Source organism: Triticum urartu, chromosome 7, assembly GCF_003073215.2.
Source record: "Triticum urartu cultivar G1812 chromosome 7, Tu2.1, whole genome shotgun sequence".
Lineage (NCBI taxonomy): Eukaryota > Viridiplantae > Streptophyta > Magnoliopsida > Poales > Poaceae > Triticum > Triticum urartu.
The window spans coordinates 326,712,296-326,729,195 of NC_053028.1; the positions used below are offsets into that span (position 1 = coordinate 326,712,296).

General features: G+C 49.6%; 1 protein-coding gene across 2 annotated transcripts in view; it reads right to left on the reverse strand.

Moving 5' to 3' along the window:
- LOC125519536 (diacylglycerol kinase 4-like) overlaps positions 1-9,607 on the reverse strand; it is a 35,395-nt gene extending 25,788 nt beyond the window's left edge. Inside the window, exons 1-4 of one of the 2 annotated variants that reach the window (XM_048684320.1) lie at positions 8,985-9,607; positions 3,000-3,122; positions 2,563-2,700; positions 2,396-2,481 (exon numbers count right to left, since the gene is read on the reverse strand). In XM_048684320.1, coding sequence (XP_048540277.1) covers positions 2,396-2,481; positions 2,563-2,700; positions 3,000-3,122; positions 8,985-9,443 — 806 coding nt within the window. In that variant the 5' untranslated portion in view covers positions 9,444-9,607. The remainder of the gene's footprint in view (positions 1-2,395; positions 2,482-2,562; positions 2,701-2,999; positions 3,123-8,984) is intronic. The other variant, XM_048684319.1, reaches the window with a different exon arrangement.
- Between the last annotated feature and the right edge of the window lie 7,293 nt (positions 9,608-16,900).

Sequence of the window (16,900 nt, forward strand, 5' to 3'; positions counted from 1 at the left end):
GCAATCACAATTTTGTAACTTCGTTTTTCATGTGAAATTAGTAGATTTATCGTCAAAAGTACTTCAAGCAGTTATATATTTTTATAACTTCTGCTAATATACAAGTATCAAAATGTGATGGTCAACTGTGTACCGGAGATCGTATTCATGTCTGAAACCCACACATTTGGAAAGAGAAGTGTACATTTCAAGGACAATGTTAGTCCTTATTTGTTATGGGTAGTGGCCCCCGTCTGGCGGCCCCCGTCCTTATTTGTTATGGGTCAACCGCGCTGGCGGCCCCCGTCTCCACCGCAACCCTGGCCACGCCGTCCTCCACGATTCCTCCTGCGCCACCGCCGTCTGCCGTCTTCACCCCGGAGCAAGTCACGGCCACCCTGCGGGACCTCGTCACCGCCGTCCAGAGCCTCCACCTGCAGCAACAGCAGTACGCGGCCGGGCCCTACATGCCCCTGCCGACGGCGGCCGCTGCCGCCTACGGCCACACGCCGTGGCCGGCCCAGGGCGTCTCCCCGTACGGCGCCCCTCTGATGCTGCCGCTCCAAGCGGCTCCACCGGGCGGCCCTCCGGCTGCCACGGCGCCCCTCTGGCCCCTGGCGCCGACGCCGTCTTCGGGCCCTTGGCCGCTCCAGCAGATGCCGCAGGCGGCGGCCACCGGACAGCTGCAACCGTTCTCCGCGCCGACTTGCACCGGGCAGCCCCTGCTGCCGTTCCTGGTGGGACACCCCAGCGGGACCACGCCGGCCGCGGCCCCTCTGTGGTGCTTGCCGCCACCCCCCCCCCCCCCCCCCCCCCCCCCCCCCCCCCCCCCCCCCCCCCCCCCCCCCCCCCCCCCCCGCGGCCACCGACGCCCCAGCCCATCCCCCGCCACCGACGCTACAACCACCGGGACCGCCCCTGCCTAGCTCAGGGGCACCCTTGCCGACCGGCCTCCCGATTCATCAGGTCCGGTTACCGTCCTCCCCGTCGCCACTTCCAGCGTGGGTGGCTGGGCCTTCGTCTTTGCCAGTCTACACCACGGCCCCCGAACAGCAGACTCCGTTCCCGCAGTTCGGGGGGGCATCTGGTTCTGCCGGTCCCTACCCGGAGTACTCCGACTAGGCGCCACCCGCCTCGCTGCTCCGCACCTCCGAGCCAGCTCGACACGGCGCTCCGACCCAGACACCGCCGCGGTTCGCCAAGATCGACTTCGCCACCTATGATGGCACGGAGGACCCCCTCAACTGGCTCAACCAATGCGACCAGTTCTTTCGCGGGCAGCGCATCCTCGCATCGGAGCGTACCTGGCTCGCCTCGTACCACCTCCGCGGCGCGGCACAGACCTGGTATTACGCCCTCGAGCAGGACGAGGGCGCCATGCCCCCTTGGGAGCGCTTCCGCGAGCTTTGCCTCCTTCGCTTTGGGCCTCCGGTTCGTGGGAGCCGCCAGGCAGAGCTCGGCCGCCTTCCCTTCACCTCCACGGTGCAAGACTACGCCGACCGTTTCCAGGCCCTGGCATGCCATGCGTCGGGTGTAACAGCGCAGCAGCGGGCCGACCTCTTTGTCGGTGGACTTCCGGATCACATCCGCGTGGACGTGGAGCTTCGGGGACCCCAGGATCTCCAGTCGGCCATGTACTACGCCCGCGGTGGCCATCTAGCAGGAATCACCGTCCCGGACCGCTGGGTTGCTACCCGGGCCGGATTCCGCACAGGGTCGGCCTGCGCAGGCTTCTGCGGCACCCCTCGTCGCGACCGCAGCGCGGCCGTTCCGCCGGCTCACATCAGCCGAGCTACTCGAGCGTCGCCGCCAAGGGTTGTGCTTCAACTACGACGAGCCCTACACGCCCGGCCATGCCTGCCCGCGACTCTTCTACCTGGAGGTTGCAGACTACATTCCGGAGGACACCGTCGCCGCCGACCTGGCCGCCCCAGCTGTCGAGAAGGTGTTTGACGCTGGTTGATCACCTCCAGGAGTTCCGCAAGCACTTCCCCACCTTACAGCTCGAGGACGAGCTGTTTGTGCAGGCGGGGAGAAGTGTTATGGCCGGTTTAGCTAGGCCCACCGGGCAATCTTAGCCCACAAGTTATCTTAGGTTAATTCTTATGCAAGTTATCTTAGGTTAATTCTTCTGCAAGTTATCTAGGTTATAAATATAGGCTGTAAGACTCTTTTTGGAATTAAGCAATAAGAAGATTATTATCTCTATTGCCCGGCTCCCAGAGGAGCCGGAACCCTAGCCGCCGCCGCCATCTCCCTCCTCTTCCGCGACGGTGCCCAACCGCCGGCGCGGCCGCTCATTACCTCACCCAGCTCCCTCCTTCCCTTACTGCTTACGCCCCAGGCCTGGTAGGGTACAAGTTCCTACCAATGTAGAAGATCTTAAAAACTTCACTATTAAATAAACAAGAGTGACCTGTCTAAACATGAAACTGTGCCCAAAATAGCCTTGTAGAGAGATCGTTTAGCAGCTGCTTTCCATGAGAAAGGAAATGAACCACCCTGAAAATAACAGTTAAGTGATGAAAATTCCGAGTAAGTATCACAGGAAGACTGTAAGAACAAAAGAAAGACATCTTTTACCCAACCAAAACTCCTGGAAAGATCATTTCCTGTTCCAAGGGGTATGACAGCAACTGGAGGAACCGGTCCCCGGTTCTGCACATATAGTTCTCCTAAGCATCCCAGCACCCAACCTACTGTACCATCACCTCCTGCTACCTAGGTACGTTAAGCACAGTAAGTATTCAGAAATCATTGGGGAAAATGAGAAGGGTATTGCTGACTACTGTGTACGGCATTGCATGGAACAGTGAAACAATATACTTCCCGTCATAATTTTAGTCAGATTATTTCTTCTTTTCAACTCAAAATACTTAAGAATCGAATAGTATAATACTCCTTCCTTCCTAAAAGGTAAGGCCCCATTGAATCAAGGCTAATTTGACCTTAAATCTGACAAAAAAACTACGAGTTATATGCCACACAACTGATGTAATGGTGTTTAGTTGTTAAGTTACCATGACTCTCAGGTTATTGCGAACTGATCTTGCACTATGATCCCCAGAATCAGCAAGTTGCTCCAAACAACCCAATCCATATTCCACAAATGCAGATGGCTTAACGACCGTAATATCGAAAACCTGGAGTCATAAAAGCTGGCGTCAGTAACAAAACTGCTTAGTATTTCTGTCTTTTTGGAAAGGTATATTTCTGCCTTTCAAGATGCAGCAGTTCAAAAAAATTGAAGATATGGCATGTTGATCAATATTCCCAGACTCAACCAGAATATAAGTACAAAGAGTGCTGATCCAAGTTCCAGCAACAGAGCAGAACATATACAGGAAGCAGAAAGGTGAGAGTTTTCTAATTTAGGTTATATCCTGCCACTATACTGAGATACTTGCACCCACCGGTGGAGCTACAGCAAGGCCAGATAGGCCATGGCCCGCCCAGGACTGAAGGGAAAAAACATTTTATAGGAAGCCCAGCCCATAACATTGCAGTTTGGTAGCACACTTTGCAGTGTCTGGCCCGCCCAACCTTTTTATGGTAGCTCCGCCACTGCTTCCCCCCCCCCCCCCCCCCCCCCCCCCCCAATAGAAAACAATAGATTCTTAAGGATGGAGGTCAAGCCACAGTAAATAAAACTCTACTGTGCACAATAAAGCCAATTCAGATTCATACAAAATGAAAAGGCTTTTATGCAATTCAGAGCGTAAAGTGAAAGGCTATTGCAGTGTTCTGTATCTGTCATCAGAATCATCAATGCAGTTGTGTCAGTCGTGAGAACTAACATTTCCCATTTTCCTCGGCAGAGAAAAACCTTGGACATATTTTAGTAACCCATGCGCAAACACTGTGTGTGTGCGTGCGTGCATGGGGTACATATATATATGGGGTACTCTATGTACCTATTGTGCACGCGTGTGTGTACACTGTTTCTCTTACCCAACGAAAACGATAAATTTGTGCCAGAATAAGCATATTAAGTTTCCGATTTCTCTTATGTTTCAACTATTCAGTTGTTTCCTCTACATACTTGTTCACCATCTTCTTGCGCCAGCAGCTCCCTGAACAATGGTTCAACATCTACCGAACTTCCGCAGTTCATTACTTGCTAGCAGTGCCATAATCGTGTAAGCATGGTATCACTGTAACAATGGACAAGGATCTTTTCCAGCTAAGTCCATCAACAAGGTTCATATTTGTACACTGGATCACCCTAATGCAGATTAATATTGTTATATCCGCAAGGTTAATATACCTCTGTAGTATATATTATTTTTTATCAGAAATGAACATGAACATCTATTGACGATAATAACAGCATGGCTGCATATATGGAAGAATCTACTACTGACCTAAGCCTAATTACTGAAAAGTAGATAAAAGTAAACGACAATATTCTTCTCTGCTTTATTGAGGGGCCGGTCCCTTTAGATAATAGACAAGACTTGGCAAACAAGCCCGTAAATCTATTCAAACTCTAATACAATCTCTAAACTGACTGGACTCTTTCCTAACAAAGATGCTTAATCAACTAGGACTCTAATTAAGTGATATAAGACTCCACTGGACACTTCACTAACAAAGATGCTTTATCAACTAGGACTCTAATTAAGGGATAAGACTCCATGTTTGATGGGCTGGTCCACATAACACCTCTCTCTTCCTTGAAAAACAGCTTGTCCGCAAGTTGTAGGTTGTAGAAGAGCCGCGCGCACCGGTGACCCCAAACATAAATCTCGTCGCAGATAAAGCAAAGGCCTTGGGGACTACGTTCTGCTAAACTCTGCTGGATTGAGGCGCCGAACCTGCCGTGGCGGGGTTGGCTCCGGAGTGGTTGACGACAAAACATGTGCTAGTGGCGCTGGTGGGGAAGGTATTGTAGATGTATAGACCGCAGGAAGATCGGAGGGGCAAAAGTGCCCTGTAGGACCAGAAGGCTGGTGCGGTGACGTTGTTGGAGGGAACGCTGCTGCTCATAGGCCTTGGCGAGGGAGAAGGCGGTGTGGAGGTCAGATGGAAGCTGAAGCTTGATGTCAATGCGAAGACCATAGGGCAGACCTACTGTGCACAGAAACAGTTGTTGGGACGGTGTTAATGGCTCATTGTTGTGGCACATGAGCACTAGTCGAGGAAGTGAATGGCAGTTGTGCCTACTCGCCCAAGGGATTGGTGTGGAGTGACGGCCCAAACTGAACGCGGCAAGCTTCCTTGAATTGCTCCCATTTTGGCATGCCAAAATCCCGCTCGAGCTGTAAGTACCAGAATTAAGGGCATGTACAATGCATAGCCTCAAGGTGATGCCTCGCATGCCATGTAGGATCGGATATGACGTAAAGTAGGTTCGGATAGGGAAGCGGGATCCTCTCCAGGAGGCGGGTGCTTGAAGAGAAAAAATGTGGTCCGGTGACAAAAGCTAAAAAGGTTGAGTGAAAAGTAGAGATGCATGTGTACTAGAGTTTTTATTTTCTATTTCTTAATGAGGCCCACTAGTGATAGCTTGCATTGGAGAGAAAAAAATTAATGTAGATGCCTCAAATTACTTCTTGTCATGGGGCATATGTATCCATATGCCACCATTGTACATGCCCTAAGTGTCACTGGAGAGGTGGTAGGCTGCAGGCTAGACTTTGTCAGCCTCGTCCGTGCAATGTCCACGAAAAAACTGCTCATACCTATTGAGCCAACCAAGAGAATCGAGCGAACCATCATGCGTTGGGAAGTCGAGCTTGTGGAAGTAAGGCATGCCTGAACCAGAACCTGATCCGAGGTGATTGTTAGGTAGGGGCGGAAGGGAGGTGATGGGCGGGGTGGATCCTAGATGGGTTGTGGAGGGGGAGCGGTCAAATCGGCATATGAAATCGTTTGGCAGGTGGAGGCGCGAAGGCGGTAGAGGTGGCTGCGAAAATCTACGGTTGCTGCTGCTGCTGATGGTAGGGCTGTTGCTGGTAGGGCTGTTGCTGGTAGGTGGGCAGCAAAATTGCGGCGGATTTTTTTTTTTTTGAACAGATTGGGACGGGATTTGGGGTGTAGGGTGAGGGTGCCAAGTGGCCCAGATTGATGTTAGGGGTTGACTGTGGCGAGCAAGGAGATGGCTGGAGTTGCTAAAAGGTGTTGGCCGCTGATGGTGGTTGGCAGCTGTCTGCACAGGGTTGTGTTGCGAGGGGAAGTAGACGGTGAAGGCAGGAAAGTGAGGGGATGATGGGGGTGGGCAATCTGCCCGGCGGGTGGAGCTCCGCCGGCGGCGATGGTGGCGATTCCCTCGCTGGATAAGGGGACACCAGAGGTGCTTTTGGCGAGGGGAATCACCAGGGGCGAGTCGCCGCTGGGGAGGAGGGCTTGGGACACGGAGGTGGAGTCATGGCTGGCAGCTGCAGCCGTGGTGGAATCTGGCAGTGGGGGCAGGGTCAGCTGCCGTTGCTCAAGCGCCGTCAAGCACTGCACCAGACCGTCGCACAATGAAAAGACCTCTGTTATAAACTCCTTTTACCGATATCTGATACGGACCACCATAGTTCATGGCTGGAACTTCTCCTTGTCAGATCTCTACTCCAAACCCCTGAGGCCCTGGCCCAGCTCCGAGCACTTGATGACCCCTTCTCTGATTAGGAAATCTACGATGCTTTTCTCCAAATGAATCCAAATGCCAGCCCTGGACCTGACAGTTTCGGCCCTTGCTTCTACCGAAAAATATTGGCACTCCACGAAACAGACCATCATTCCTTTCTTCCGCGCTTTCCATAATCTAGACCCAGGTGTTGATCGTTTCAATACCGCCTTCATGGTCCTCCATCTGAAAGATAGTGTAGCCAGATCAGCAAAATGATTTCCGGCCCATCCCCCCTTAGAATTGCCCTCCAAAAGCCATTGCCAAGCTCCTCACAAATAGACTGGAACCCCTGATACCGCTCCTTATTCAGGACGACCAAACAGGGTTCATAAATGGCCGCTTCATTGCGGAAAACTTTATCTATGCGGCTGACCTGCTCAATTGTTGCCATTCTCGTATAGCCACGACGATGATCTTCAAACTTGATTTCCGCAAAGCTTTCAATTCCATCGCTTGGGAAACCCCTCCTACAACTCTTAATCCACATGGGCTTCCCACCCAAATGGGTTGCTAGGATTAACTCGCTACTATCCTCAGGAAAAACAGCTATCATGCCCAATGGGGTGCCGGGCAATTGGATCAGCTGCAAAAATGGGCTCCGCCAGGGAGACCCCCTCTGCCCCTATGTTTTTATCCTGGTAGCGGACATCCTCCAACGCCTAATCCTGCAAGCTCATCAAGATGGGCTACTTCACCACCCCTCGACCCAAATATTCCCCTTGCTGTCCTGCAATATGATGTTGATGATACGCCCATGCATCAACTTCCGGGGCAACTCATCTAAAATTGCTGCTGGATAAAGACAAACTCTCTAAAATTGATGATACGCTCAGAAGCCGGGGGTGATCCTCCTTCTCCAAAAAAAAAAAATCAACTTCCGGGGCAACTCATCTAAAATTGCTCCAGGCCAAAGATTTATCTCTATGGACCTTTGGCCTGCATTTGAGAGAACACCCCAGCGCCTCCCTCCCGTCACCCGCCTGCACGTACCCATTCACCAGGGCACACAACATTCCTTGCAGGCATTCCGTCGAACAGTGACTGAGCACCGGCGACTCGCCCCGCCCTCGCGTGCGAGGTAATGAGCGTGATCCCCAGTACCCGAGGAGTGCAGAAGAAGGTGCACGTCGGATAGGCGGCCGAGCAGACCCGCGTGGACGCGGATGAGCGAGTTGTTCACGAGGAGGAATTCCGTGAGTCCGAGCCTGACAGTGTGGGCGTGGGCGTGGACGGCAAGCGCGAGGCGACGCGCACCGGGGGAGAAGGGAACGAGTTGAGGAGAGAGTTGTTCGGGGTGGGAGACTGGGGAGGAGAAGAGATGGGCGTAGAGCGGGATCCCGAACCCAAGAGCAGCCTCCCAAGCCCCGGACTGGAGCACCCGGATGTACATTGGTTCAGTCGGCCAGCGTCTGTACCGTCTGTCCATGTCACCTAATACACCACATTGTAGACAGCACGTACAACAGGGCGACTGACGGCCTGTAAATCAAAGCTAATCAACTGAGATGATCTCCTTGTGGGCTGCCATGTGTTTGCATCAGACCTGATCAGACTTGCCTAATTAAACATATTCGGAGGCAGCAGCCGCATAGTTCCATGGCTTCTTGTGCGTCAGGAGATCTTGAGTCAATGAAACGACCGCGTGGTGTGGGGAACGGCGGCCGCGTGCTCGGCCGTGGTGATTGCTGAGGCTCCGGCGACTGACGGCGTAGAGACTCGCGTCAATTGGCGCCCCAATCTCAAGAGCTGAAAAAGGACACACTATGGCACCAGGAGACAGGCCGAACACATCCTGGTTCGATTGAGAGGCGTGATGGAGAAAGAGAATTGGAGGACTGACAAGTCATGGAGAAGAAAGCGTGCTCAATCTGCTCGTTCGAGGAAGAAGGAAAATCACGGGAAGGGGGAAAAGTTGTATTCCTAGAGCAGGAGATCTATCCGGGCGCACGATATGCGACGGCCTCGGTACAATGGGAAATATGCCGTCTATAAGCAGCGATTAGCATGAGAAAAGACCGTCGTTATTTTTGCAGACAGACCTTATCAGTTTTGTGTTTCTCTCTTCCCCACGTCATCTATTTTTCTACGTGGTCAGAGTTACAGACGGCTGACTGTACATAATTGTACATGCCCTGAGTACGTTACGTTGTGGTCGTGGAGTTCCACGCTACGCCGAAGCAGACCTGACGTGACCATGCCTGCCTGGATTCGCGGCACCGCGACCGCAGCTCCACGTAGCACCGGACGACCAACATCTCAACACGTAGTGGTGCGCATGTTTCCATATCCCTAAAATAAAATAAAATGGCCCTCTCACAGGCAGCGCCACGCAACACGAAACAGTCATACACTACTGCAGCATCTGAGAGAGGGACAGAGGTTTGACCTGGTCTTCGCCAATGAGCTCCTGGAGGCGAGACTTGAGGACGGGGCCGAGGCGACCGCCGCTACGCGGGTTGACGAACGCGACCAGGGGGTTCTCGGGAGCGTCCTCGGGCGCAAGGGCGAACCAGGGGTTGGCCGCGGTGCCGACCCCCGGGGCTTCCTCCAACGCGAAGGCGCCTGCCGACGGGTCCCTCGCCTTCAGCGCGGCGTGCAGAGCGTCGCGGAGGCGCTGCGGAAGCGCGACCCGGAGGCGGAGGTCCTCCTTCTCGAACGCCGAGGACGCGGCGCGGCCGAACCCACAGCTCCGGAATGACAGCGACTCAATAAGAGCCCCAACCAGCGGCGGCGGCGCGGCCGCCGGCGGTGAACGCGGCAAGCGCAGCGCCTCCCGCTCCGCCGGCGACGGTGATGCCGATAGCGATATGGACATCTCCGAGCACGACCGCGACCGCGATCGCATAGCGATCGAGGGTTAGGATCTAGAAAATGCGTTTTCCGGTGATGGGCGGTTTGAACGGAGAAGGCTGAAGGAGGCGGAGTTTTGTATGGTCGTTTTTTCCTGCGATGGGAAGGAGGGCCGAGGAGAAGAGCTGCCTGCACCGCTCCTCAACGGGCAAGGCAACTCAGGAAATAGCTAAAGAGTAATCCTATATTTACGGAGAAAAGAGATTCTCCGTGCATCTCTCAGCCGTCCATTCCATTGAAAATCCACATGCCTACATGCTTTTTTTCTTTGGTTGTTTAGCCGTTAGTTAATTTTAAATGGCTTCATGCATTTTTTTTCGCGCAACAAAGAAATGGCTCCATACATGCATGCTTTTGCCATTGAGTTCGATGCGACATCTATTCCATCTCTCATGTCTTTTTCATTTTATTTCCTAATTTTAATTTACTACTCCCTCCGTCCCAAATGTAGTTACATTTTGGGACGGATGGAGTATATCTTTTAAACCTAAAATTCAAATTAAGTTCATTTGCATATTTATGTTCGTCGTGATGAGTTTTGAATACATTTTGAGAACTTTTTAAAAAACTAAGTTTGAAATATTGAAACTTGATAGTTGTATCATTAATTTTTACCAATTTTTATATGCTTTTAGAGTTTTATTGTTTTGGGCTTGGAGCTTACGGGTTTAGTGTTTAGTATTTAGGGTTTAAGTTTTACTTTTGAAACTTGTTAACTTATAATTGTTTCTATCAAATTTTAGTAGTTGAAATTTGCTCGACCATCTGATTTACCTCGGGATCCGCAAAGTCGCTGAATTTCGCACAAGGGCACACCAAGTTTTATGTTTCAATTTGTGAAACTTGCGATTTTGTCGATTTCGCATACCAAGTTTCAGCAGTTGAAACTTAATGGGTTTAAGAACTTGTCAGACATATTCAAAATAGATCTTATTTGAAAGCCCTCGTCACAAGCAACATGAACCTGAAAAGAGAAAATAATTTAAACTTGTTGTTCAAAATATATAGAAGATTGAAAATTGAATGCCAGAGGAAAAGGGGTGGGAGATGGGATGGGTAGGGCGGCCAAAAGCTGCAAATAGCTACATGCAAGGGGCCATCCAAAGTGATCTATACAGGGGACCTCCCGGGAGAAAATCCACTCTATTTACGGATGAGTTATAAAAATTTTATGTGTTGTCCGCCAGGATACCACGTTGAATTTAGGGGGTGCGTAATTAGGACGGGTTGGTAAAAAGAGACAAGTCAGAACATAACTCATATGATGTAGACATATAGATAATTGAATTTTACTTCACTTGGGCCAAAAAACGGTGTTCCAACACATGATATAGATATAAAAAAATACTCATGTTTGATATAGATGTAAAATAGGACACTTGGTTATGCAAATTCGCATCCCAGACGCTTTCGAGTAAAACCGCAGCCGGCTGCGCAAACAACCAACTGCCTCCTGAAACTTCATTCTCCCACCCCCGACGACTGTCGGGCTACACCTCGCACGCCGCCGCTGTCGAAAGTCACCCAGCATACTCCGCCGCCGCCGGATCCGTCCATCCCATCCCCGTCGCGGATCTGCCAATTTCTCGTCGTTGCACGACCTCAAATCGGCCGAATCGACCTCCTCAACGTTGCTCCTCCATTGCCACCGCCGCTGTGTCGCCCTATTCGGAAGCAGCACCGCCCGACTCCGCTATCGCACGGCCTCCGCAACACCCTATTGCACCTCTTCCGGTCATCTCTCGCCGACACCGTTGCCCATGTCGATGCCGCACCCATGCAACTGTCGTGTCGTCGAAGAGCAAGTCAAAGGGGAGTGGGCGCGACCCTCCGACAACTTCATTGTCGAGTTCTAGTGCGACGGTCATCGCTACTGGCTCGACACCTTCGAGACCGCCGACGAGGCCGCACGTGCAAATGACGTCGCAGTGTGGCGTTTTGGCCGGCTGAGGCACGAGATGAACTTCCCAGAGATCGAAACGGGAGCAGGCGGAGTTCGTCGGGCCGAGAATCTCGCCATATGACTGATCCAAGAGAAAAGGAAGAAGCCAGGGATTCTCATTGTTCCCGGCAATAGTGATGAAGCGACGATGGTGAGGTTCACGTGGGAGAATCTACAGTGTGCCCAGAACGAGCTGAAGTACTACTAGAAGCGTGAGGCTGAGCTGAAGAAGGAGACGGTAAAGCAGGAGGACGAGGCCAGACCCTCGATGTTGATCCCTGTTGTCGGGGTTGAATCCAATGGATATTGGGTAGGGGGTCTCGTGTTGTGGATCTTGGCTTCATGGTAACAGGACCAACAAGAGACACGGTGTTTACCGAGGTTCGGGTTGTCGTGCGTACGACAATCTATGTGGCCGGCAAAGACCCCTTTGCGGTTCGACTGGGGAGATCAACAAGCACAAAGAGCAGAACTAGCAGAACGCACGAGGTTTTACCCAGGTTTAGGCCGCTATGAAGCGTAAAACACTACTCCTGCTTTGATTGTATTGTATGTGTTGAGCTCAAATACAGGGAGCGCGGCTTTGCCGGCAAGGTGCGTGATGTCTACTACGCAACTTTATTCTTATTGACTCGTGTTGGGCCTCCAAGCGCAGAGTTTTGTAGGACAGTAGCAATTTTCCCTCAAGTGGATGACCTAAGGTTTATCAATCTGTGGGAGGCGTAGGATGAAGATGGTCTCTCTCAAACAACCCTGCAACCAAATACAAGAAATTTCTTGTGTCCCCAACACACCCAATATAATGGCAAATTGGATAGGTACACTAGTTTGGTGAAGAGATGGTGATACAAGTGTAGTATGGATAGTAGATATAGGCTTTTGTAATATGAAAATAAAAAATAGCAAGGTAGCAAGTGATAAAACGGAGCACAAACGATATTGCAATACTTGAAGACAAGGCCTAGGGTTCATACTCTCACTAGTGCAATCTCTCAATAGTGCTAACATAGTTGAATCATATAACAATCCCCCAACATGCGACAAAAAATCACTCCAAAGTTCTTATCTAGCGGAGAACATAAGATGAAATTGTTGTAGGGTACGAAACCACCTCAAAGTTATCTTTTTCGATCAATCTATTGAGTCATCCCTATAAGTGCCACAAACAACCCTAGTTCATACTAAAATAACACCATATGACACACATCAACCAACTCTAATGTCACCCAAATACTCCAATGTCACCACAGGTATCTGTGAGTTGATTAATCGATATGCATCAAACAACTTCAGATTCATAATATTCAATCCAACACAAAGAACTTCAAATAGTGCCCCAATTTTTCCACCGGAGAAAGAAGGACAAAACCCGCATCAACCCCTATGCATAGATTACCCCAATGTAACCTCGGGAATCCACAAGTTGAGTGCCAAAACATACATCAAGTGAAGCAATATAATACCCCATTGTCACCACAGGTATTCATATGCAAGACATACATCTAGTGTTCACAAATCCAACAAGTATTCAATCCGATAATAGCGAAACCTCAAAGGTAAAAACTAGGGTTTAAGCTTATATCACTCCACAATGCATTCCCTTACGCCCAAAGATGGTGAAGTGACATGTAGTCTACGTTCACATAACACAACTAAGGAAATCACAACATACACATCGTCAAAATATCGAACGAATACCAAATTCACATGATTACTTATGACAAGACTTCTCCCATGTCCTCAAGAACAAAAGCAACAACTCACAAATCATATTCATGTTCAAGATCAGAGGGGTATTGAATAGCATAATGGATCTGAACATATAATCTTCCACCAAATAAACCAACTAGCATCAACTACAAGATGTAATCAACACTACTAGCAACCCAGAGGTACCAATCTATGGTTTTGATACAAAGATTGAATACAAGAGATGAACTAGGGTTTGAGATGAGATGGTGTTGGTGAAGATGTTGATGAAGATTGATCCTCCCATGATGAGAGGGTGGTTGGTGATGACGATGGCTTCGATTTCCCCCTCCCGGAGGGAAGTATCCTGTAACGCCCCGAGGCCGATGCTCCAGATGCCTTCCATATCTTGCGTGTCAGTTGTGTTATTTATTTTTTTGTTTGCATTCATCATGTCATCATTTGCATTGCATCAGCACTCATTGCCGTCATTGTTTTTAAAACTTGCATCCGCTCGTAGCTGCCGCGTCCCCCCTTGCTTTTGCTGACCGTTCGGAGACCAACCTTGTTCTTCATTTTTCCTCTTGCCTAAACTGGAGTCTCTTTGCACAGTGCATCAACCCCTGCATTGTCTATTTCTCAACTTCATCTTCTTCTACACCCACAACCGTGCTTGATCATCTTCTTCTCCTTCTTCGTTAATCCATTTAAATTGTGGTATTCTATTTCCTGCACCAATTTAATGTTCATTCTTTTCCTATAATTTTTGGACCATGCCACTTACCTCTCAGCCTAATCTCATCTTTTCTTAGTTGATTTGGTTGGGTTCAAAAATGGTTCAAGTTTGAATTAAATCCAAACTTGAATTATTATTTTTCTATCGATTAAAATTGCCAAGTCAATTTATTAAAGTCCTGCATAATTCCAGGGTCATGGTGATATTTTCATATCTCTCATACTCCTCTCATATCTCCCTGGGCTTTTCTTGCTATTTTTTTCTCCTTGGAGAATATATTAAAGAAAATTTAGTAGAGAACGGAGGGGGAAACCCATTTAAGCCCAACTACAGCCACTGGACCGGGCCTCCCGCGCTGGCCCATAGGCCCAGCCGACCCCCACCAGCTCTAACCCTAGCGACGCCCGATCCCTCGTTCTCCTCGATCCCCATCTCCCTCCCGATAGGCGCCACCACCAACGCACGCAAGAGAGAGCCGCGTCCGTTCCCCATCTCTCTCCCTCTCCTCGCTTGCGCACAGGAGAGGAGCTCCCCGCGCCAGTTCCTCCCGCGGCGCCTCTCCTCCTGCTTCTCCTCGTCGAGGACCCCTGCGCCTCGACCCGACCTCTCCTCCTCCGCTTGGAGCCTGCGCAGCCGCGTGCCCTGGAGGCCGCCGCCCGCTCCTCCCTCGATCCCGTCGGAATCGAGCGCCGCCGAGCAGCTCCCTCACATGCGCGCCTCGCTGCCGGCTCCTCCGCCGTTGCGCCAGCTCGCCACCGCGCCGACGCCGCTGGCGACCACCCCGGCTAACCTTCGTCACCGGTCGTCCTCCAGCAAGGCCCCGTCTATGAGCCCCTGCCTCCTTGACCTTCCCGGAGCACCGGTCGACGCCGATGACCCCTGGATTCCCTCTGCCTCGCCTGTGCTCTCCATGAAGCGCAGCACCACGACGCCCGATCTGCTCCCGCCGTCGCCGGCTTCTTCGTTGTTGCTGCTGTTTTGCTTCTGCTGCTGCATCTTCGACCGTCCCCGTCGTCCGTAGGCGACCGCGCCCGTTGGCTCCTGCGATGCCTGCTGCTGCCGCTATTTTCCTCTGTTAAATGAACAAACACCTCCACCGGAGAATGCCAAGGCCGATGATACCAGTGCAGGTGACGCAGCCGAGCTCAAGTGGGAGCTCGATGAAGATCTTGATCGTTGTTTTGTGTCTTTTCTGAATGATCAGTAGTGGATCCCAGTTGGGACAATCGGGGATCTAGCATTTGGGGTTGTCTTCTTTTATTTTGGTTCCGTAGTCGGACCTTTGAGTGTATTTGGATGATGTATGAATTTTTTATGTGTTGTGTGAAGTGGCGATTGTAAGCCAACTCTTTATCCCTTTCTTATTCAGTACATGCGATTGTGTGAAGATTACCCCTCTTGCGACAAAACCACAATGCGGTTATGCCTCTAAGTCGTGCCTCGACACGTGGGAGATATAGCCGCATAGTGGGTGTTACATATCCCCAGCGGAATCGCTCCACCAGAGAGCAAAAGTGCTCCTGCCCAAGTTCCGCCTCGAGACGGTGGCGCTCTGCCCCGAAAGTTCTCTCTTTATTTTTCTAGGGTAAATGGGCTTATATACTAGAAGATGGGCACCTGAGGCTGGCTAGGGGTCCCACAAGCCACCAGGGCACGCTTGGGGGGCGGGTGGGTGTGCCCTGGTGCCTTGTGGGCACCTGGGTGGCCCCTTTGGTACTTCTTTGCTCCGGTATTTTTATTTCCAAAATAAATCTCCAGAAAATTTCAACTCATTTGGAGTTTGCATAATAGGTATCTCTGACGCAGCTTTTCCAGGTCCAGAATTCTAGCTACCGGCAATCTCCCTCTTCATGTGAATCTTGCATATTAAGAGAGAAAAGGAATTAGAATTTCTCCACAAAGTGTCATATTGATTAAAAACACTATAAATAATAGTAGGAAATCATGATGCAAAATGGGCATATCAATCTTTCCCACCACATGATGCTTGCCAACTAGAGAATAATTGAGGTTGAAATGAGAAGGAATACTATTGACTCTTGCATAAAAGTAAATACATAAATTAATAGATAGGCCCTTCACATAGGGAAGTAGAGGTTATCATGCGCTTTTTATTTTTGGATGTGCAAGCCCTTGATGCAAAGTAATGTCACATTATATTGCCCCTTGCCATGACAACCTTTATTATGCAGTCCATCGCTTTTATTCGTTTATCATCATAAGTTCATACAACACTTATTTTCCCTTGCAATAAAAGATCATACATATTTTAGGATCAATTTTTATTGCTTTTTGCACACATGACAACTTACTTGAAGGATCTTATTCAATCCATAGGTAGATATGGTGGACACTCATGTCAAAAACTGGGTTTAAGGGTTTTTGGATCCACAACTAGTATCTCTACTTAGTACGAAATTTTGGCTAGCAAAAGATCCTAAGCAAGCACCACATGTTGGAGGATCCATAACAATATAATTTCTATACAAATATACCCTAACATAACTCATTAAGTTGTCTTCCTTGTCCAACTTCAACTAATTTGCTCAAGTTTGAAAATAATTAATGGGTATACACAATCATAAAAGATGTCCAAGATAATATATTATTATATTTATATGTGAAAGTTCTCTTCGTTACACTAATCATTCATGAATTGCTTGTATGACCAATATTGAGATTGTCAATCTTCAATAGATTTTGCTTTCTAAACCCAATGTGAAACAACTACTAGGCATGATACAAGCATATGAAGCACATGTAATTTCAACTTTAGGATATTCAACTCATTCAACAATTTACTCATAGGAAATAAGGGAAGCACAAAAGTAAATGACAAAGTACTCTAAAAAGATATAAGTGAAGATCAAATGAGTAGTTAGATAATTAAGTAGCTATATCAGGACTCTCTCTCATTAAAAAAAATTCAGATCTAAATATTTTATTCAAGCAGCAAAAAATAAAAATAAAATGACATTCCAAGAATAGCACATCTCATGCGAAGAAGCAAAAAACTTAGGCTCAACCGATACTAACCGGTAATTGTTGATGAAGAAAGGTGGGATGCCTACCGAGGCATCCCCAA